Source organism: Poecilia reticulata, chromosome 4, assembly GCF_904066995.2.
Source record: "Poecilia reticulata chromosome 4, P_reticulata-male-v2, whole genome shotgun sequence".
In the NCBI taxonomy this organism is placed as follows: Eukaryota; Metazoa; Chordata; class Actinopteri; order Cyprinodontiformes; family Poeciliidae; genus Poecilia; species Poecilia reticulata.
Genome location: NC_088833.1, coordinates 32777571 through 32802243, shown reverse-complemented (window position 1 = coordinate 32802243; position 24673 = coordinate 32777571). Strand labels below are relative to the sequence as shown.

Genomic DNA, 24673 nt, shown 5'->3' with positions numbered 1-24673 from the left:
ATTTCTGCAACATGTGAGGTAATGTTTATGCAAAGTTGAGCATAATTCATCAACATTTTATACATGTCACTGTTTACATCCTTATTGTTTTTTTTTTATAATAATCATGGCTATTTTATTTGAAATGTTGCATAAAGGTTTTTTCATATTTATATACATATTGGCGTCTAGTAAAGTTCCATCCATCCATTGAATTCTTGCACCCTTGTCCCTCAATGGGGTCGGAAGGTTTGCTGGTGCCCATCTCCAGCTAACGTTCCGGGTGAGAGGCGGGGTACACCCTGGACAGGTCGCCAGTCTGTCACAGGGCAACACAGAGACACACAGGACACACAACCATGCACACACACACTCACATCTAGGGACAATTTGGAGAGGCCAATTAACCTGACAGTCATGTTTTTGGACTGTGGGAGGAAACCGGAGAAAACCCACCATGCACAGGGAGAACATGCAAACTCCATGCAGAAAGACCCCCGGCCGGGACTTGAACCCAGAACCTTCTTGCTGCAAGGCAACAGCTCTACCAACTGCGCCACTGTGCAGCCCGTTTAGTAAAGTTGTGTTAAATAATTTTTCTGTGCTATATTAAACAAACTAAAATGAATTTCATCAACCACTGTGACCAGAAAACCATCACACATAAAACATAAAAAGAATTACACTCTCTCTTACAATTCCTTTACTGGCTAGTATGAAAAACAATATTTTTTTTGGTAAAAGCAATTTAGCACTGCTCAGACCTTTGGGCTTTAATGCAAATTTATCTGTGCTTTCCCACCAATAACTTCACAAACCTGATGTATGACTTTTTCCAAAATATTTAGATTATCTCCTTTGCAATAATGTTGGCTAATGAGGTAAAAGTTCCTCACCAAATGTCTCAGGTAAGGCAATGAGCTTCACTATATAAAGGTGTGTAAGAGCTTTTCTCTACATCCTCATGGGGCAGAGTGATCTTGCCATGGCATCATGCCAACTGAGTCTAAGATAGATATTAAAAGCTTCAATAGACTGTCTCAACATGAACTCTAAAGTACACCACTATAGCTGTGTGAAACTGTCACCCCACCCATGTCAAAAAATCCAGCAAATAGTCTGAATGGTTAGTGCTCCGTTTGTGCCGTTAAAATTTTGTTTGTGCAGCTTTGGTTTCTGAGATATTAAAAATGATTTTTTAGGTCATCCAGAGTTCACCATCCCCCCATCTTGTTCCAAAACAAACCAAAGTGGTCTACTTCGTTAGTGCTCCGTTTGTGCAGGTTTGTGCCGTTAAAATTTTTGTTTGTGCGGCTTTGGTTTCTGAGATATTAAAAGTTATAATTATGGCCGATGAATTTAATTCAGAAGATGTGCCCTTTATGCATATGCTTAAGTGTTCATAATTCAATATAAATGTAAAGGCTGCAAAACAGTGCCTCTATATGTTTCAATAGGTTTAAAAAGTCTGGACTTCAAATATAAGTTGTGAATTTAAATAAATGCTTATGTAAGCTAGCCATGCATACATCCTCTCTGCTTTTATGGGGATGGATTGCATTGAGTCAATATTTTATGTGAAACCTGAGCATTAATTTACTTACCTTGTTCAAAAATGAAAATCAGAAGGTTGGAAAAATTCCAAAAATGACTTATTCAAAACGATTTCTTTGAGACTGCTAGAATAATTTTAACGAGAGGCTGAAATTACACTTGCTCTGCACCAAAACCCGATTGAGTGAACTTTGTTGAACCAGTGACGCACTTCCGGTTTACTCTGCAAAAACTTTGCTCAAGCAACTAGCATATTAGCTATGGATTTTTTTTAATTATTATTTTTACCCGTTTGCTGCATAATCAGCAGAAAGTAAGTCAACAATGTGAATATAATTGTTCAGACCACCTCAGAAACCAGAGCTCAGTTGAACAGGTTATACACATTACGTTAGGGTCACGGCTGCATGTGGGGGGCTTGGGGGGATGGTGAACTCTGGATGACCTAAAATATAATTTTTAATATCTCAGAAACCAAAGCTGCACAAACAAAATTTTAACAGCACAAACCTGTACAAACGGAGCACTAACCATTCAGACCATTTCCTGAATTTTTTGACGTGGGTGGGGTGTCAGCTTCACACATCTCACCACTATAATTATCTTATCAGTATTTGCTACTAAATAAAATTGAAAAGCCAAATCTGAGATATGATCTAAAAACGTGGAATAAGTGCCTGGTCAAAGATATAAAATGACACACAACAAAAGTGGTTTTAGTGATTTTCAACTAGGATCAACATACCCGGCTTTTTGGTTATTCACACACTTTTGCTTTTGCCCAATAAGTTGAAAGTTTGAGGTAAACTCTTGGCTCATCAACATTGTCAACACATCACTTTTAATTTAATTGTTTAAGTATTGTTAATATCTTCCAATAAGACATCGTTACCTAGTCAAATTTCCTGCTAGCTTTAATATTTTTTTAACATCAAAATACGGGATGGACTGCTCAAGCACCCCTCCTACCGGGCTTTACAGGTAGAAAAATGTAAACTTTCAAAAATGTATCTTTTGAACAGGTGCTTGAAGGTAACCAAATCTTCTGTATCATTTCATTTCAAAGAGCCATAAGCTCCATCTCTAATTGACAGTCAATGCTGGTGGGTGAGGTTGTAAAGAAATGTAAATAAACAGATTTTGATAATACCTCTATGTTGTTCTTCATGGGAACAATTGTTCTGAAACTTTGAAAGCTGTTTTCTTGCTGATCTTTTTTTTAATTGTGGGTGGAGGGAAGTGGTATTCCTAATTCAAACCTATATAGCCTTGTGTGAAAAGTGATTGCCTCCTAAACCATATAACTTTTGTTGCCACCTTCTGCAGCAAAAACTACAGTCAAGCATTTTGCACTAACTTGCAATGAGCATTATGGAGGAATTTTGGGATACGCATCTTTGCAGAATTGTTGTAATTCAGCATGAACATCTCAGTAGTACTCAGGTCAAGACTTTGAGTAGGCTTCTCCAAAGTCTTAATTTTGTATTTCTTCACAAACAAAATTCTGAAGAAATTCATAATTTTGAATTTCTGGTGTGTTTTGGATCATTGTCCTGCCAGTTTGTTTCAGCTTGAGGTCACAAACAAATTGCTGGATATTCTCCTTCAGCATTTTTTGGTATCAGAATTTATGGTTCCATTCATAACAGCATTCTAGGTCCTGAAGTTGCAATAACAATTGTCTTAAATTACTTTGGACGTTCAACTGAAAGATCCTGCTGATAAACATTTTCAACATTTCCATTTATTTCTGAAGATATTTACTCAGTTATGCAAAACATGAACAGGTGCCATTAAGTTTGAGCAGAGCTGTACCTGGCATGTTAACTTGATTATTTAATGCATGTTTAAGATATCTTTTAATCAGCTGTGCAAAACACCTGCGTGGACCAGGCTCCACCTTCAAGGCACATCTCCTCCTTGGAGCTGGATCATTACAACAGATCATTATAAGAGCTACTTTTAGCGAAATGCTTTTAAAATTGTTGTTAAAGGGTTCACAGAGGAGCACTGTTGTGATGACTTCCTATAGGTGGGGTTTCAAAAGATTAGCATTTTTATAACAAGTAAAGGGAACAATTATTTTCCAGGCAAATGGTGCCAGGAAAATATATAATAATGCCCCTTCAGGTTATTTTATTTGTAATACTATTTGAAATACTAGACTTTTCTAAATAAAATGGAAGAACACTGTTGTGAACTTTAGTTATTGTTTTGTTCTGTATGTGCAACCTCAAAACAGGGTATTAGACTAAATGACAATTAGAAGTTCACAAGATCACAAAATATGAAGTCATATGCATGTTTTCATGTTTTAGCATTCACTGAACTGGGTGGTGCCATTGTCAGAACGTGGTCGCTATGATGACATCTTTCTGAAGACGGACGCAGATCTGGATGGCTTTGTCAGTGGACAGGAAGTAAAGGATATCTTCATTCAATCTGGACTGTCTCAGAACATCCTTGCACATATATGGTAAGGATGGGTGGTCGCTATTGTGTGTTTGAAAAATGTACGTTTTCAAGTTAGCAGTACTAACTGTTAGTAGTACTAACTGTGTTTACTATAGTTACAAGTCTTTATAGGTACTCTGTTGACTTTTGTAGTTTGGATTTTAATGCTGCTTAATAATTTATAATGTCTAATTTACAGAGATTGGGACTGCAAAATTTGAACTAAATAATCTGGATCTTGTTTTATTACCTTTTCAATAAAAGTGCAGCTTTTCACCAATTACTATGAAGTGAAAAGATACCCCTGGGAGAACCCTACTTACATTGTTTTGTCTTTGTTTCAGATGCATTTCAGATGCAATCATATTTTACATTAAGCCAAGATTTTATAGTAGAATATTGTGATGTTTATGTCAGAGTTGGCTAGCTTTTCTGGATATTTAGGTCAATTTGATGAAAGTACAGTTTCAAGAAAACGTATATTGAAAATGTTTTAACATGTAAGAAATCTTTCCAAGTACAAGTTCATCACTTATTTAAATGGTTTCATATACACTCCTGATCAAAATCTTAAGACCAGTCAAAAAATTGCAAGAATTTGCATTTTGCACTATTGGATCTTAAGAAGGTTCTAAGTAGAGCTTCACAATGTTAAAGGAAATAATCAGTGCAAGAGACAAGAACTTTTGAGCAGGGAATTTTCTGAAAACTGCAATTACACTCAAACATGATTTTTTTCAGCTGATCAAAAGTTTAAGACCATAGTGTTTAAAAGCCAAAAGCTGTGCAAAAATCTGGATTCCATGTCATTTTCTGTCGAGTCTTTACACTGTTAAGACCTCCTGATGGCAGAAGCAAAAAAGCTCACTGACTTTGAACGTGGTAGGATTGTTGAGCTGCATAAGCAAAGCCTCACAATGTGCCATCGCTGCTGAGGTTGGACGCAGTAAGACAGTCATTTTGCATTTTTTAAATGATCCTGAGGGTTATGGAACAAAAAGGTCAAGTGGTAGACCCAAAAAAATGTCACCAGCTCTGAGCCGCAGGATCCGATTGGCTGTCCGTCAAGACACAGAACGATCCTCTACCCAAATGAAGGCCATTACTGGTGCTGACTGCAGCCCAATAACCATCAGACGAGAGAAGGGCTTCAGAAACAAAAAACGTCTTCAAAGGCCACGTCTTCTTCAACGCCACAAAATTGCCCGTTTGGACTTTGCACCAAACATGGGACATTGAAAGGTGGAAGAAAGTTGTCTTCTCTGATGAGAAAAAATGTAACCTTGATGGTCCTGATGCTTCCAACGTTACTGGCATGACAAGGAGATCCCACCTGAGATGTTTTCTACACGGCACAGTGGTGGGGGCGCCATCATGATTTGGGGTGCGTTTTCCTTCAATGAAACAGCTTCAGGTTGTGCAGGGCGTCAAACAGCAGCTGGCTATGTGGAGATGTTGCAGCGGCCATCCCTCATGACTGAGGGCCCTCGTCTGTGTGGTAATGACTGGGTTTTTCAACAGGACAATGCTGCAGTTCACAATGCCCGCCTGACAAAGGAGTTCTTCCAAGAGAATAACATCACTCTTTTGGACCATCCTGCATGTTCCCCAGATCTAAACCCAATTGAGAACATTTGGGGATGGATGGCAAGGGAAGTTTACAAAAATGGACATCAGTTCCAGACAGTGGACGCCCTTCGTGAAGCATCTTCAACGTTCCCACTAGCCTCCTGGAAACACTGGCATCAAGCCTAAACCATTGTTTGAAGTCATCAACAAGATGGTGGAGCTACTCTTTAATGAGTCCCTTTTTTTGACTTTGATTTCTGTTTTGGGGGGTTTTCAGGTTTTTTTGAGCTATGGTCTTAAACTTTTGATCAGCTGAAAAAATCATGTTTGAGTGTAAATGCAGTTTTTAATTAATTCCCTGCTCAAAAGTTTTTGTCTCTTACGCTGATTTCTTCTTTTAACATTGTGAAGCTCTACTTAGAACCTTCTTAAGATCCATTAGTGCAAGATGCAAATTATTTTTTAACTGGTCTTAAGATTTTGATCAGGAGTGTATACAAATGCATAGACATAATAAAGAATATTGCCTCATGGACGGGTCTTGCCTTTTGTTGCTGGTGAGACGTAGGGCCGCCATCTTGGAGCGGTTGACCGCTTCCTTCCAATATATATAATATTGTATTTCTAACGATAGGCTCTTGTGTCAGATAATCTAAATCAATGTTAGGGAATAATTAAAACTTTTTAAGATTTACAAATCACGTTTAGCCTTGGGGCTGAACCCCGGTATTACACCAAGCACTCTAGCTAATATGTCTGGCATTTCACTGATGGACATACATGCAGTATAGTAATATTCTATTCTCAAAATATTTACAATATGTCCATTTTACATGTGAAAAGTTATTCCCTCAGCCCTCATGTCAATAGTCCATTGATTTGAACAAACATGCCCCGTCTTCTGCTGTTTTGGTTTAGCCAAGTAGGACGAATGACCAATTGAAGATGGCCGCCGTATTTCCTACGCCCGAGAAGCCAATGCTTGGTCTATTCTTTTATTATGTCTATGTATAAATGGATCAGATAGACTTATAGGATCAAAAGGACCAAGATTGAAAATGTAACTTGCATTGTGCCATCACACATCAAGCATATGAACAATAAAATTAAATAATTGCACTGAAATTATGAGCTTTTCATCTGCTGTGACCTGAACATATGTAGTCTCACAACTTTGTCCTGAACTGTATGGACCTTTCCAACCAATTGCGTAAAAATGTTGGTTTTGATGTTGATCTGGAGGATGATTCTGCACTCTACACTGGAGACTGGAATTACAAGTGCCTCCTTTGCCAAAGTTTTGAAATCAGGGATAGACTCTGCAATTGAACTGATCATAAATTGGTAAGAATTTCTGAATTAAGGGGTTTTCTTATGTTCCATGCCACAGCAGCAGTTCAGCTCAGAGATGATACTTAGATATTTTTTAATGACGTAGTTAAGGGGTAAAGCTTGGGTAATTCTTTTTCTTGGCTTTGTTGCTGACAAGTGTGTACAGGAGGGGCAGAATGGGACATAGAGGAAGCGTTCCGCTGTATCTTTGGGGAGATGGCTTCGGCAGGAATTTGTTTGATATGATGATTCTCACCCACTTTCAAGGTAGCACTTTGCTCAATGCAAACACAATCAGGGCTCGAGTATAATAGGTCCGGGTCGAAGGGAGGAAGGCTGGGTCCTGCAGTACAAAAAGGTGGATTCCAAATACCATTTACCAATGCAAAAGACAAGACATAATTTTGACCTTGTTAATGCAATAACCTTGCAGTTTCCACATTAACAAATGATTTGAAAATTTGGGGCAGTAAAATCAAGCTTCTGTCGCTATTCACCAAATTGTTCAAAATAAATGGTAAATAAATGTTAAGTGGCTTGTTCTTGTATATCGCTTAATCAGGTCAATAGGTTCACAACATACTTTATACTACCTTGAGTCATTTCCCCAATCATTCACCCATTCATACACACATTCAAACACTGATGGTGGCAAGCTCCTGGATAGTAGCCACAGCTGCCCTGCACAGTCTGACAGAGGTCAGGTTGCTATGCAACAGCACCATCAGGCCCTCCGACCACCACCAGCAGGCAAATGTGGTTGAAGTGTTTTGTCCAAGGACACAATGACAGAAGCTGACAGAGTGGGATTCAAACCCATCAAGCTCATCAATTCTGGGACGAACTCCTACCATTGCAGTAGCTCCTCGCCACCTTTGATGTTTGCTATCAAGCAATTTATTTCATGTGCAAAGCATTGAAAATAACTTCAGAAAAGAATTGTTTGTATATATGTGTAATATATTTTAAAAAATATACATTTGTACAAATAGATGCAAAGTGTATTTTTAAAATGATTGTCCAAAGTATAATTTTAGAAACATATTTAATTAGAATTTAAAGAATATTTTAGAAAAATACACATTAAAAAGGATACCAAAATAAATCCATCCATCCATTTTCTTGCACCCTTTTTCCCTCAGTGGGGTCGGGAGGGTTGCTGGTGCCCATCTCCAGCCAACGTTTCGGGCGAGAGGCACAGGACACACAACCATGCACACACACACTCATACCTAGGGGCAATTTGGAGAGGCCAATTAACCTGACAGTCATGTTTTTGGACTGTGGGAGGAAACCGGAGTACCTGGAGAAAACCCACCATGCACAGGGAGAACATGCAAACTCCATGCAGAAAGACCCCAGGCCGGGAATCGAACCCAGAACCTTCTTGCTGCAAGGCAACAGCTCTACCAACTGCACCACTGTGCAGCCCTTACCAAAATAAATGTTTAAGCATATTAGAAGCATGTTTTTAAAAATGTATTTATTTTACACTTTTAATATAATAAGTATACCCACTTGATAACATACTAAAAATGTACATCAGAAAAATTTAAAATATACTTAAATATCCTATTTTTTCACCAGGGCTCTCCAATTTAGCTGTGCCACAGTAAGAGGAAGTCTTTGACTTGTGGAGTTGTGGAATTTTAAGGTCCACATGACATTACAGTGTGTCTTTCCTGAAACTCCTCCTTCTACTGCTAGAGCTAGAGTTAAGAGTTTATTGTTGAATTACCATGCTAACCTCCTGTAAACTTGACATGGCCTCTACTTGAATTGCACCTTAGCAAGATCAGAGGAACCTAAAGTGCACATTATATCCAGTCATTCACCCATTCACACACACATTCACACACTGTATTCAGTCTTTTCCGGGACCTGTGACCACTTTCTCGCTCTTCTCTTTACAGGTCTCTGAACAAGGAGTTTATATTCTGAGCAGGGAAAACAAAGTTGTGACTTGATTTCCCCAGTGGAGGTCTTGCTTTGTAGAGATGTAAAGAGATATACTAACTGGTAGAGCAGCTGACAAACTATTGAAATGTTGGCAGCATAGCATCTCTGCTATAAGGCATGATTAAAATCACCAGATATTGCTACAAACGCCTTAGGGTGTTCTGTCTGTTGCTCAGTAACAATAGAACTGATGGCTTCACATGTATTGTCAGCCATAGCTGAGGGAGGAATGTATGTAATTGTTAAAATAACACTGGTAAATATTATGTTTGAAATTAACAGCCAAGAGTTCAATGTCTGGACTGTAGAGACAACACTTTATGGTATTGTCCTGGAGGACACCATCTGTTGTTGATGAGCACTGCTGATCCACCTCCTGTTAATCTGTTTATTAAACATGTTTAATAGACATATTTAACAAATCTTTGCTCATATAATCAGGAAGCCCAGCAGAGAGACGTTGGAATTGGAGGTATGATCCTGCAGCGATGTCTATGTAAAACAGATACTACTGCATTCCCAAAACCCTGGCTGGGTCATTGTCAGGGCTTAAAGTTTATCCAATTTGTTAGCCATCAGTCTCACATTGCCCAATATGATTGATGGAAGGGGAAGTTTGAATTTCTTCCCTCTCTATCCTCTTTGCTCCTGCTCTGCATCCACGCCCCTCTTTTTGACTCCCTCTGGGATTTGTGGCTTCAGTTGTATTTCAGCACTTTTGTCCCAAGGATCATCACTCTTCCCAACACAGTCATTGTTGATCTAGGACAACCTGATGTTCTAATCCTAACTATGAACTCTTACTACACTGCTTCACATTCACATAATTAACATATATTGATACATGCAGTTCCTGGTGGGGGTTGCTGGTTAATAAGCTTTTTTGTGGTTTCATGAACTGAAGAGCTCATGACGGGTTGGACAACCCTGTTGGACAACCATGACATCTGCCATGCTCTTCCTCTTCAGTGCGCTAAGAGCGTGGGTTAAATCTAGTCAGAATGTTTGCCAAAAGTATAAATTAAGCAAACATTGTTGCCATCTGAATCTGTGAACCTCCATCCTCCTCCTTCCATGGATCAAATAAGAAATAAAAAAATAGGTCTGCTGTTTCAGTGGGCCATGCGCATGTGGCCTGTATTAGTAGATTAAGTTTGTGTGTGTTTTGTTGGAGAGGTGGTTGTGCTCTTGCAGGTCAGGTGCAGTGATAGTTTTGTGTGTACCCTCTGATAATATCCTGCAGATAATATCCTGTTTTTTTAAAAGAAAGAAACGTTTTGCAGTATTTCAACTAATGCGTATAATAAATTCTAACCATCACTGCTAGAGTGAAACAAAAACTGTTATATTTTTGCTTCTTTCTGGAGATTAATTTCAAGATCTGAGTTTTAATTATGTTAACTAAGGGCTCTTAACATATGCTTTAATTTGGTTGTTTCTGGATTAATCCAGCGATACAGGATACTGTGAAATAAATTGAAAAGACTCATTGACCTGGATTGGGATTTCAAAAATGTCCTCTTATTATATACCTTCCATGCTCTCTTGCAGATGTTTTCTGTCCAACAAGTTACCCGAGTCACAGCAGAGCTACTTCTCTTCCTGGTTCCAGGAGAACAGCTTGTCCAGCCTAGATTTATTTTCAGCTCATCAGAAAATATTCCAGTGCAGCTGTGAAGATTCCTCCAGGCATGTTTTGTACCTGTCCTCTAAGTAAAGGTTTTAAAATGTATGTTAAGCAAAACAATGGCAAAACAACACAGATAGATTAAAAAGGTTCTCCAAGGTGCATCTCTACACTTCTTTGTAATTAATTAGGCCCGAGCAGCTAAGCTACGAAGGCCTATTGAAATTATGCTGTTTATTGGCTTTGTACCTGTATAGGACATTACCAAGTCCAGCGGACCCCAAAGCACTTCATACTACAGTCATTAACACACATTCATGCACACACTCACACCCTGATGGTGCCAAGCTAACGGCTAGTAGCCACAGGTGCCCCGGGGCAGTCTGATATGACAGTGAGGCTGTCATGCACTGGCGCCACCGGGCCCTCTGACCTCCACCAGCAGACAACGAGGGTGAAGTGTTTTGCCCACGGACACGACAGAGGTGGGTGGAGTGGGCATCGAACCAGTGACCTGATTGCAGGGTGAACTCCTGCCACCATCTCCACCTTTGCCGCAATGAAAAGGTGATGTGGCTCGATAGAGAAAAGCTGCACTGTTACTGAAGAACAGTACAGTAAAGTCCCGATACTTTAATACATATTTTACACTCCCAATCTTTTTACACTACCATGCATAGGTTATTAAACTCTGGGTTTTCAAAATCTAAAGTACAGCTGTTGACACACAAAAACAATTGTCACAAATCTGAGATTTTTCTAGCAAAACAGAATCAAAGATGTTTGCTCTGCTTCCTTAAAATAATACTGACTATAATAAATAGTATTTTTCCAGGATACCCAAGCAAGTTGTGCCAATTAATGTTACCCCAACTTGCATTTTTACCTTAATTCTACAATTCTAAACTTCTCATAATTAGCAGAATGATGTTCTGCTGGTTTTTGTTTATCTGTTCAGTTCTACGAACCTACCTCAGCTTGTTGCTTCTAATTATTATTCTGCCATATTATGTGCCTTTTATGGAAACCTAAACATATTCAAAAACTCACCATACTTCACCAAAAATTTTCCTCCACAAGTCATTTTTGGATTTCAGTTAAATTCTCCTTGGTTTTGGGGTCTTTACAGGGCCACATAAACTGAGCAAGGCCTACTGTACTTCAAGAGATCTGAAATTCGGTACATAGGTAGATCCCCGCCCCGAAAGTCTTTGTTCACTTAATCTTAAGCCTGTGAGTATCTGAAAAAGAGATATAAAAATTGTATAACTTTTAATCTTAATACCTGCATTTGATTTGTTTATATTTTGAGCTTATCGGCTTTATCTTTAATGCAGCCACAAAGGGGGCCATTTTGTGTCTTTTGTGGCGGTCCCAAGCCCGGATAAATGGGGCTTCATCTTTGGTCAGTATGTAGTTGAGGGAAGGGGATTAAAATTGATCAAAATTTTGTTTTGACATACGACAAAGCAGATGAAACCCGCCATGATCGATCCCAATCCAGCCCCTCACAGGAATGCAGTGCAATATTTGGTGGGCGTGGCCTAATTCTTCCACAGCACCCCCTAGAATTTTTTTAAAAAAACAGCCCCAATCTATGCTTTGACTGACGTGCATGAAATTACACGTGTAACTTGTCAGGTCCTACAAAAAAGTCTCTTGTATTGATGGTCCAAACCCAACAGGCAGTCAGCTAGTTCGGATCTCAGTGAACTACTGCTACAACCTTTTTACCTGCAGACTTCCCAATTACTCATCACAGTCTTGAACTTCTAATGACCGAAAGTTATCAAAAGCTTTTTGCAGTATCACACCATGTGGGTATGGTCAAGCCTCAAAATCTGACCATTTGACATGTATCCTCTGGGGTAAAATAATTTCAACACAAACTTTCTGGGTCAAATGGTGACATCACCTTAGCCCAGGGATGGGCAACTCCAGGCCTCGAGGGCCGGTCTCCTGCAACTTTTAGATGTACCTCAACTTCAACACACCTGAGTCAAATAATGAGGTCATTAGCAGGACTCAGGAGAACTTGACTGCACTTAGGAGGCGATTCAGCTGTTGGATCCAGGTGTGTTGGACCAGGGAGACATTAAGAGTTGCAGGACACCAGCCCTCCAGGACCAAGGTTGCCCACCCCTGCCTTAGCCCCATCCCCTTATAACAGAAAATCACTTATTTTACCTTTGGTCATCTTCCTTTTACTCTGATTCATGTAGATTTCAACCTGTTAGATGAAAGAACATTATGATGCTACATCCTTCCCTCGACTTTTGTCTTGTGGGTGTTGAAGCAGCAGAATAGCAAATTCCAATCTTTTGCTGTTTGAACTATCCGATTTCCACCAAACTGTATGTGAATGACCTTTGTTCTGTTTTGTTTTTTTGTTTAGTTTTTAGGTTTTTTTGGCTCTAGTGGCCTTTGCAGTTATCCCTCATTTTACGCGGGTTATTATCGCGAAAATAACCCGCGATACGTGTAATCCGCGAAGAAGTTACCTTTACTTTTTTACAACTATTACAGAGCATAATGAAATACTCTACATTGAAACCAAAGAACAGCGAATGTGCGTGTGCATCAATCACAGCATTAATGTGATCCGGAGTCATGTTATTAAAGCGTCTCCTCCAACCTGCCCCGCCAGATTTTTTACGTATATTTTAGCCAATCAGGATGCAGAACACAATGCACTGTGAAAAAACCTGCACAAAAAAAAAACGTGAAGCGAGGGATCTCTGTAGTTCACAGTGCTAGGACAGGAAAGTAGGTAATGAGAAAGTGAGGACATGCGGCAAAGGTCACCTGGATGGGAATCTAATCTGCGACGGCCACATAGAGGACTAAGGCCTCCTTATGTGGGTTGTACTTAACCCCTGCACCACCACCGTACCCTGGATGACCTTTGTTGACCTCTAAAGAGGAAAGCAGGATTACATTGGAATAGCCCTTGACTATTCCAAAACTAAATTGGATGCAACATCTGATCTGCAACAGATTTTTTAAATTTGTCATCAGGGGGTACTGACCCACGTTGGTGTAATAGTACAGGACATCACTGGAACTCCCCGCCCACCCCCACCCCCCATTGATATCCTCCTGCTTCTCCCTGTGTATAAGATTGAAATTGTATCTATTAACCCTTGATAACCACACATGACATGTTGAAAAGTCTACAAAAAGTAGAAATAGAAAGTAAATTAAAGTGCTCTCTTGTTTTTAGCATTTTTGTAACAGTATTGGAATGAATGTTAAAACATTATTACACTTTTTTTTACATAGCTTTATATTCTGACAAACTTTCACAATGACACAAATTGCACCTGAAGTAACTAGAATCACTCAGGTGATTCTTGTCATTTTCTGTTGGAATGCACAGCAATTCTGAGTAAAGTAAATGTAATTTTGTTAGCTATGTATTCTTCTGCTCTGCAGGTCTTTGGCAGATACAAGACAGACAGGCAAACTGAACAGGGAGCAGTTTGCCCTTGCGATGCACCTCATCCATCAGAAAGTAGGCAAGGGCATTGACCCACCCCAAGTCCTCACTGTTGACATGATACCTCCGTCAGAGAGAGGAACTCCCATACCTGTAAGTAAATCACACATTTTTTTCATCTGATTCTATTTTAACTAAATTTATTTTTAAAAATCTACTTTAAAATGGGCGGGCCATTTTTAGCACCAAATATTGTAAACATCAATTTCAACAAGAGTATTAAAAGATTTGTTAAATATTTTCAGGATTTAACAGTCAAATGGAAACCATTCATACTGCATACTATTTGCATACATATATCAGAGGTCATCCTAGACTTTTTTGTTGTCCGTCAATTTGACTGAAGTTTGACTCTACTGTTGGGTCTAGATGTTACTTGTGTGATTAATTTTAAAGGTAACTATTTATTGTTACTATTAAACTAAAATCTCCAGCATGGGGAAGTGGGGTGATCTCGGGTTTTCTTGACAACAGACAATCCAGATCTTATCACATATCACGCAGATAACATATCATTTCTCTGCAGTAATGAAAACCACTGACAGAACAATGAAATGAATCAACTCCACTAAAGTTATGAGCTCTTCACCTGTTGGGGTCTGAACATGTAGCCTCACAACTTCCTCCCGAAGCTAAAGCAGAAATCCGGAATAAAGTTTAGATTTTACCCCCCAAAAAATCCAACCTGACCCGGACCGAGTCCATAGACAATATGTCTGAGCCCGATCCAACCCAACTGATTAATTTTAATTGGAGAGTTGAGCTTGAAATAAATCTGACATATTATTTTAATTAAGATTTTACTACTTTTGTTTTTAGAGCACCATTTGAATAAGCAGCTCAACTTCTCCCAGTTTTTGTTAAACATCTTCCAGCTCCCTTTTGTTTTTTGCTCAAACGCAGCATAAGTCAAGTTCAAATCTGATTGATTGAAAGGATTTTGTCTCCACAGCTTTAGAAGAGCAAGGTGGAGCTGTGTGTGCGCATTTACTTTATGCAGCACTCTGCACATAGTACAGTCTAATTAACTCATTACTTTATTGTTTTTAACAAAGTCTACTCACCCATTTAAATAATAAAACACAATTCAGCATTCTCCTTACTTTTCTCTGTTCTGTATAAACTCTAGGTTTCCGCCATTGAAATGCATTTTTTAACCAAACGCCATCAAAGCGTCCTGCCCATAACTCTTATGTCCCGCTGTCAGCTTTGAGTCCGCAAGACGCATTTAGTTCTGTGTCCATGTCAGAGATGATAGTCAGAAGGGATTTTTTTATTGATTGATTTAGTTACCTTCGCAATGTACTCTCTGCGAAAAATGTAAAGTGTCCCGCACATCTCCACCAATAGTCAGGGGTGTGAATTGTAATCGGTCAAAATGACAGACAAGCCTCTGTTGATTTAAAAAAAAAGAAATACTGGTCAAATACGGAAAATATTGCGTTACATATGTAATTGCGTTTTTTCACAATTACTTTTAAAACTACAGCATCCTCAAATAAATTAAGAAAATCCACGCATTTAGTTAAGAATTTTTGAACAAATGAGCACAACTGAACAAGTTTAGAAATATAAATTAACTTAATTTCTATCATGTTTGCTGACCCCAAAATGTGGTGGCAAACAAACTCCTTCTCTTCCTCTTGGATTGAAACATGTATGACTGCAGTCTCGTGTGTCAAGATACTCATCTCATGGTGCGTGTGATGGAGACCAGGGGTTCCATCCCTAATATTATGTTGTTTAGTTTATTTACAGATCAGATTCTTTTTGTTTTCAGTTCTTTATTTCAGTTACATTGACATTTAGTTAAACATTCTTTCAGGCCATCCTTCCTGTACAGGGAGATTGTGGGTAAAATGTCAGTTTGTTTCTCATTTCTTTTGGTTTAATTTGAGTTTGCCAATTGTTTAAGTACTTACACCCAGTAAAGACTGGGTGTGTCTCCTCAGCAGGGTGGAGCAGCAAAGGGAGACAAAATGCTCCAGGTGCTGTTAAAAAGCTTCTGAAGCATACCATTACCATTAAGAGGGGTAATGCTCTGAGGAGTTGTATTTAGTTACATTTATTCTTTGATTGACCTTAGAATAGTTTAGTTCTAATGATTTGCATGCATGTACATATGTGTTGGTACCATTTATTGTTTTGTATTAGTGTTACGACCAGTCTAGGGGGGGCCAGGTCGCAACATGAAGGATCCATCCTCCTCTGATCTCAACAACCGACACACACAAAGTTGAACAGTTGACAATGATTATTTATTTTAAAATGATGTAGTTTTGATAAAGGTGTTGCAAATGGAGTACTTGGCTTCAGAGTGAGCTATCGCTGAAAACAACAAACAAAAGGAAACTATCTAAATAGTAACAGAAGCTTACCTAATCAAAAGTAAATAAACCAAAGGACAAAAACTTATCTTCCTAACTAAGAAAAACATGAGAAAACTGAGAAACATAAACGGCAGCTCACCCCTACACTCCAGAACTCTAACACAGATAAACAAAGGAAAGGGGGTGGCTGGTGGAGATGAGTAGAGGATGGAACACAGGAAGTCCGCGTCAGCAGCTTTTATGTCCGTCACCTCCGGAAAGCAACCAATGGGACATCTCCGTCGTCTTCTTAGAACCAATCAGGGACGGGCACCTGCAGACTCATCATTTATAAATAACTTTATGCCGTCAGTCGTAACTAAACACACCCCCAAGTGTTTAACTTGCAGATTAAGTACAAAAAGGGTAAGGATAATGTACTAGCTGATGCTTTGTCTAGAATTTTTTAGTTTTCTCATTTGAATTAAAGTCTTGCAGAAGCAGAGATCAGCGCATCAGTCGATGATTGGAGTTGCGCATTTGGGAGACAAAAACCAGCGGGTTATGATCAGTAAATACTTGTACAGGTTCCGCACTAGAACCAAGATAAACTTCGAAGTTCTGTAATGCAAATAATGAAGCAAGAACTTCTTTTTCAATTGTGCTGATGTTTGTTAAACTTTTTTGAAAAGTAGCAGACAGGATGGTCTATGCCTTGGTCATCTTCTTGCAGACGAACAGCTCCGGCGCCAGACAAACTGGCATCAACTTCAAGTTTAAAGGGACGTTCAAAATTTGCCGCAGCCAGCACTGGTGCACTGCACAACAATGCTTTGGCAGACTCAAACGCAACCTGACAAGATGAAGACCAAACAAAATTTTTTAAGGGACTAACAAGTACAGTGAGCGGGCTACACAGTGGCGCAGTTGGTAGAGCTGTTGCCTTGCAGCAAGAAGGTTCTGCGTTCAATTCCCGGCCCCGGTCTTTCTGCATGGAGTTTGCATGTTCTCCCTGTGCATGGTGGGTTTTCTCTGGATACTCCGGTTTCCTCCCACAGTCCAAAAACATGACTGTCAAGTTAATTGGCCTCTCCGAATTGCCCCTAGGTGTGAGTGTGTGTGTGTGCATGGTTGTGTGTCTCTGTGTTGCCCTGCGACAGACTGGCGACCTGTCCAGAGTGACCCTGCCTCTCGCCCGGTACGCTAGCTGGAGAGGCACCAGCAACCCTCCTGACCCCACTGAGGGAAAAGGGTGTCAGAAAATGGATGGATGGGATGGAAGTACAGTGAGCGGACTAACTACAGCTGATAAGTTTTTACAAAACCCGTGATAGAAACCACACATTCCCAAAAATCGACGCAAATCTTTTTTTGTTTGTGGGACAGGAAAATCAATTATTGCCTGCACTTTAGCAGCAATAGGACGCACTTGTCCTTGACCAACCTGTTTTCCTAAGTAGGTGATAGTGGCTTTACCAAACTCGCATTTAGAAAGATTTAATGTGAGAGAAGCATCACGAAAACGATTGAACACTTCTGAAAGAGTTTCCAGATGTTCTGACCAAGTAGCGGAATAAATTACTACATCATCCAAATATGCTTCACAATTTTTCACTCCAAATAACACCTTTTGCATTAAACGTTGGAATGTAGCGGGTGCATTACGCAGCCCGAAAGGCATAACGGTATATTGCAGGAAATAATCGGGAGTCACAAAAGCAGAAATTTCAGAAGCCCTGGGTGTTAATGGGACTTGCCAATAACCTTTTAACAGGTCCAATTTGGTAACAAATTTGGCGGAGCCAACACGATCAATGCAGTCCTCCATTCTCAGAAGCGGAAAAGAATCGGCATTGGTGACAGCATTAACCTTTCTGTACTCGGTGCAAAATCGAGATGTGTTATCTTGTTTCGGGACCAGAATACAGGGCGAACTCCACGCGCTGTTACTGGGCACCGCTAAACCATGTTCAACCAGGTAAGCCACTTCTTGTTGCATTAAAACACGCTTCGTTGGATTTATTCTATAAGCATGTTGTTTGATTGGTTTCTCTTCCACTCCATCAATATCATGGAAAGGCACGGATGTTTGCTGTGGATGATCTGAGAAAAGCAACACATTAGTTTCAATCAGATCAACAACATCTTTTCGGGCAGATTGTGACAAATGAGATAGGAAAGATTCCAGGTTTCCCAACACTTCTGAGTTCCTCAAACGAGCCATAGGCATACAACCGCTGTTCTCCCTCAAATCGTCATCGGCCAGATGATAGAGTGGGGTTGAAGAGCAGATAGAAATGGGGCTACAAAAGAGATTTTATCGACAACGCCTTCTCTGGAAACATAGCGTTTAAGCATGTTAATATGACAAACCCTCATTTTTCGTTTTCGATCAGGAGTCTTAATCACATAGTTCGTCTCATTTATTTTTCTGTCCACTTCATATGGTCCAAAAATTGTGCATGAAGACTAGATCCACTTATAGGAAGCAACACCAAAACCTTTTCACCAGGAATAAAATTTCTGATCACAGATTTTTTATCATAACGAGCTTTCATTTTACTCTGGGCCTTAGCCAGGTTTTCTTGGGCCAGCTGACATGCATGAAAGAGACGCTCTCTAAAACTGCTAACATAATCAAGAACATTATGCTCAGTTTGATGCGACTCTGACAACCATTTCTCTTTAACGAGTTTGAGTGGACCGCGAACAGTGTGTCCAAATACCAAATCTGCCGGACTGAATCCAAGGGATTCCTGAATGGTTTCTCTAACTGCAAATAGCAGAAGTGGAAGACCCTCATCCCAACTTTTACTAGATTCAAGGCAGTATTTGCGCAACATAGTTTTTAGGGTTTGATGAAATCTCTCGAGCGCACCCTGGGACTGTGGGTGATAGGGGCTGGAGGTTTGATGTTGAATTTTCAGTTCATTCATAACCTGCGCAAACACTTTTGACATAAAATTTGTCCCTTGATCCGTTTGAACAACTTTAGGTAAACCAAAAGTTGAAAAAAAAATTGTGAGGGCTTTCACAATGTTCTTCGTCTTTAACGTGTGTAATGGAATTGCCTCCGGAAAACGAGTGGCAGCACACATTATAGTTAAGATGTACTCATACCCCGACTTGGTTTTTGGCAAAGGGCCGACACAGTCCAATAAAACTTGTTCAAATGGGTCGCCTAGCGCTAGAATGGGATGAAGCTGCGCTGGAGAAATTGGTTTATTTGTCTTTCCCACCAATTAACATGTCTGACATGATCTACAATAATTCACTACGTCAGACTTTTAACCAGGCCAAAAAAAATTTGGCAACACCTGGTGATAAGTTTTTTTAACACCACAATGTCCAGCCAAGTTGGCCTCATGTGCAAGACTCACAATCTGAAGTCTGTAATCTTGTGGCACAACCACCTGATTTATTGGATGCAGATCACCTGAATCTGGGGACCAAGATCTCATCAGAACACCGTTTTCAACAAAATAGGTCACCTGGGCTTTAGATCCACTCTTATCTACAACAGAAAAGCAAGAAATCAATGACGGATCATTCTGCTGCGCTTTGATCAATATCTCCTTAGTAATATTTAAACTTAAAGTTATGTCTGCAAGAATAAGTTCAGAAACGTCACAGTTTGACACTTTTACAGAGTAATTCGCATCAAGACCATTTTCATCAAGTGTAGCCATAAATGAAGGAAACTCCTTCAATTGGTAATCGCGGACGCACGGCTACTTTAACGTGTCCCGAAACTAAGGGTGAACAAAAATGCACCATATGCAGAGGGGCTTTGGTGACGCTCATTTTTATTCCCCACACAAGAATATCTGAACCACAAGATGTTTGCGTAGATAAAGGCAGCACAGATTCTAACAAAAAAGAGTGATAAGCACCTGTATCCCTAAGGATTGTGATTGGAACTTTATCCTTTTCCTCACCCGTCAAAGAAACAAAACCTTGCGAAATAAATGGCAAAAACTGCAGATCAACATCAACTTTAGGTTTTTGTTGAATGTCACCGCTTACATTTGGCTGGGAAGCGGACTTTATTAATCCTACACCCGCAGGAGTTTTTATACTCTTAGCTTCTTTTTCCTTGAAGACGGGGCACACAGCAATTAAATGTCCAGGTGCGTGACAGTAAAAGCAATCACGATTGTTAGCTTTTAAGTTAACTGATGGTACATTTCGACTCATTGATGTTGATGCATTTTCTCGTTCGGATAAATTTTCCTGAAACGAATTCTGTAAAAAAAACATATTTTTGTGAGTCAAAATAAATTCGTCAGCCAAAAGTGCTGCTTTTGTTAAAGATGATGCTTTCTGTTCATTTAGATAGTCACAATCCGTTCAGGCAGATACTTTTTAAACTCTTCCAACAAAATAAGTGATTTTAAATCATCAATAGTTTTAACTTTACACGAACAACATCATTTATCAAACAAAACATTCTTCTCTCGCGCAAACTCAACGAACGTCTGATTAGCAATTTTATTAAGATTTCTAAATTTTTGACGATATGCTTCCGGGACAAGTTCATAAGCTTGCAACACAGTTTTCTTAAGAATCTCATAATCTAAACTCTGCTCAATAGACAAGCTCTAGCACACTTCTTGAGCCTTTCCAACAAGTTTACACTGCACCAAAAGGGACCAGAATTCCTTTGGCCAGCTCAAAGCAGCGGCTATGCGCTCAAATGCGCCCCTCCGGAAAACAATCAGGGACGGGCATCTGCAGACTTATCATCTATAATTAACTTTACGCCATCAGTCGTAACAGTTAGATTTGTGTAAATGTTTATTTCTTTCGGTTTATCACCTGGTAAGAGTGTTGGAATTGCCCAAAGTATAAAAGCTAGCTTCTTTGGCTCACTGTGAAAATGGGTGTCGGTGTAAATGTGACCTGCAGGTCCAAATAAATCTACCTCGACTGCATTGCCTCCTTCCTGAACGCAGAGCCTCCACGCAGTGACAGTGCACATCTGGTGTACTTAAGCCACACACCCTTGTGAGCTTACTTTTTAAAATAAAAACTCACATCACATATCATAATCTTTCACCTGAAGAGGTCCATCTGACAGAAGTTACTAAACAATCTTGCTGTTTGCAAACCTCATTGTCTGTTTCACTTCTTGTTACAGATTGGAGTCACATGACTCCATACAGTACACACAGCTCTAAGAGGACATACTACTTATCAATTGCTGGGTTTCAGACACGAGACCCAGATGACATGCAAAATTCAGATGGGGGTCATAAAGTTGATTTCTCTGGTTCAAAACACGGCGAAATGGATCACAGCAAGTAAACTAATGCCCTAAATGGGCTGTCACAGACGATGTGTATATTTAGGATATAATCCATATTTTCGCAGTAAAAAATATACCTATCATATAATCTTGAGGATTTACCCGGTGTCAACCATTTAGAAAAGAAGCATAGTAGCATAGTAACAAAAGAAGCATAGTAACAAGCAGTGTTGTAGTACTCGAGATCGGTCTTGGTCTCGAGACTATTTTTTGATGGTCTCGGTCTCGTCTCGGACTCTACCGCATTTGGTCTCAGTCTTGTCTCGGGCACTTAGGACTCGGCATTTTATTTCAAGACCAGTCGAGACCGCAACTGTGAAAATATCACTAAACGTACAGCATACTGTCCAGTTTATTTGTTAACATCTTTGTTTTCAGTGGAGGCAAAACACACTGATTATTATACGCGTTTTTGTTACTCCCCCCCCACCTTTCACTCGCACGCGGTGCTCCAGGACATGCGCAGTGGTTTCCTCTCAGCGGCAGAAGATGTCTGTGTAATATTCAGTAATAGAATAGCACTGCATAAATCATAAGAAATTCGATGGCCACAGTTAACTCAGCATCGCTTCGCTTTCAGACGGTGGGGACAACGTCTAACTTTTTTCGTCACTTAGAAAAGTAGCTCAAAGAAAGGTAAGCTACGTTGATATGATGCTAGCAAAGCTAGCTGTTCAGAGACACATAAGCATTTGTGATGAAAAAAAGTCACTCACTGCACTGAATCATTGTGCGGAGGTGTTGTCGCATATATGGGACAACGCTGTGTCCAAAAGCCTGCAATATAGTGATGTGACTTTCAGAAACAGTCCGATTCTTCTGCACAGCTCTTTACTTATGAGATAGGACTGGAGTGTCACTGAGAGCCGTTCTATCAGATTACCATACGCTGTCAGAATAGCACACATGCACTGAGTATCATGCCTGCATGCGCATTAAGACGTCCGACAGTCAGAGGAGTTGTCAGTTCACTATACGCAACAAGTTATGACGAAAATACGTCATTAAGTTGTTTTCAATTATAACTATATAGATGTACATGCGTTGTTGTGGTTTCAAAGCGTATTTAAAGCAAGGTCTGGCTGCAGCTGGAGTCAGCTACAACACATGCCCATGTAAAACTCATTAACCCACTTAACCGCTATGTCAGGATGCCATACAACTGTTAATAAAAAAGTGTATGATGATCTACATCATGATTCTATGTTGCTGATTAAATGAAATCTTATGGTAATGACGTGTCTGAGAAATATAGCCGGGAGTTTGTGCTAAGCGTAAGACAATCTGACCTGACGGAACACCTGTTCTTTGTTCTTGTAATGCTCTGCGTACACTGCAGTAGCTATCATTATTTTATTTAATTATGTACGTTGATAATTTTTTAATTAACAAATAACTAAAACACAAGAACGAAAGAGCATGCAGAGAATGCACATTGCTCTTTGATTGTTTCGTTCAAAGTGGCAGCTGTAATGTGTGCCATGGTGTCAGACTGCCTGGCTTTATGTAGTGGGAGAGAGAGAGAGAACAGTCACGATGAGCTTCTTGTGCTTGGTTACTTCTTGCTTGTTGCTCCTTGGTCAGTGTTCATAGTTGAGCGTTATTTACTGTCAGGGCATTGCCTCAATTGCTATGTTTAATGATGCAGACAGTGGTGGTTTCTGACATGAGCAATATGGGCAAACGGCCAGGGCGTTATCTTTTTAGGGATGGCACGAGACCGCCACGGATTGTAGCACAGAGATGGAATATTTAATATTGGTAAAATGTATTAAGTATTTAATATCTAGGTGTTTTTATGGGAATATGGATCTTTCAGATCAATTTGAGAAACAATTTTGATCATATTTTACATTTTATTGTGTCATGTAGCGCGGGCTGCTGGTCTTGGTGTTGACTCGGTCTCGACTTCACTGGGTCTTGGTGTTGACTTGGGTTAGGTGGTCTTGACCACAACACTGGTAACAAGGCTGTTGACTTGTTACTGCCCGGGTGAATATTGAGTTGTGCTGTTTTAAGTAGTCTATGTCAACAATGGTATCGCTAGCGCAAACAACAAGCTAACCCATGTTATTACTAAGTGCTTGATTCTATTTAGAAATAATTTATTTAGATTTTGTAAACAGACAATGACTGCCTTTGATTTTAGCTGTCAAGATGTCAAAATAATGCACTAAATAAATAAATAATAATAATAAATAGAAAATTCCTGCAGAAATTTACCAAAGTGTGCCTGTCGGTTTGAACCAAACATTTTAGCTATAGTTTGCACAGCTGGACTGCTCTTTACACCTGAAATGAATCGGAGAATAAACGAACAATACTAATAAACGTTACATGGCTCATCAACAATGTCCAACAACTGATGCTCTAGCCAAATCCATCACCATATTTCTATGGGGGATCTGATTCACTGCAACAGTACAACGACTGAACCCAATGTTCAATGAGTTTCAGTCCGAGACTGACGACTTATAAGCTTCGTACATGTGTTTCTCACTCGCGGTCCGAAATGAAAAAAAAAAATATAAAGACAGTCGATAATTGTTTATTTCTCGAAATTTTTCAACCTTCATACTAAGGATTTTAATTCACACTGAAAAATTAATAGAAATAATTTAATGTAAGCAAAATATGAATAGTCACAGGAAATATCTATTCTTCCCACAATGCATTGTGAGACCTGTCCCTGCGCCTGTTTATGAGACTACTCACTGCCTCTCTCTGGGACCCGTTGTCTGACTCTCTGTCAGACAGGATGCTGGAGACAAAGTTTCTATATTTGTGAGACACCTAGCGTTGGTCTCAAGGACCCTGACAAAAAACCATGAGCCCTAGCAAAATTTTGAAAATTATATCTTCTATTATCTTCTAATCTAATATTATAACTAACTCAAGGGAAAAAGATAATAAAAGCTAATATCACTTACCTGAGACGATTGAGGCTTTTATTTTGAAATTGAAATTAAGCTTCATTTGAAATTGCAACACTAATCCCGGGTGTAACAGTGGTTTTATTAAACCAGTTATCCAATGGCCAAAAGAGCAATTACATGATGTAAAAATTGTCAAAGCTTTTATTT

The 24673-nt window shown here is 39.5% G+C and overlaps 1 protein-coding gene across 13 annotated transcripts in view; it reads left to right on the top strand.

Moving 5' to 3' along the window:
* The window catches only part of LOC103464192 (epidermal growth factor receptor substrate 15-like 1), a 202366-nt gene that overhangs the window by 38443 nt on the left and 139250 nt on the right, over window positions 1–24673 (top strand). For all 13 annotated transcript variants that reach the window (XR_533610.3, XR_533611.2, XM_081606682.1 and 10 more), the window contains 2 exons: window positions 3852–4009; window positions 13910–14066. Coding sequence is in view for 11 of the 13 variants with exons in the window: in XM_081606682.1 (XP_081462808.1) it covers window positions 3852–4009; window positions 13910–14066 (315 nt within the window). In the remaining 2 variants the exon portion in view is untranslated. The remainder of the gene's footprint in view (window positions 1–3851; window positions 4010–13909; window positions 14067–24673) is intronic.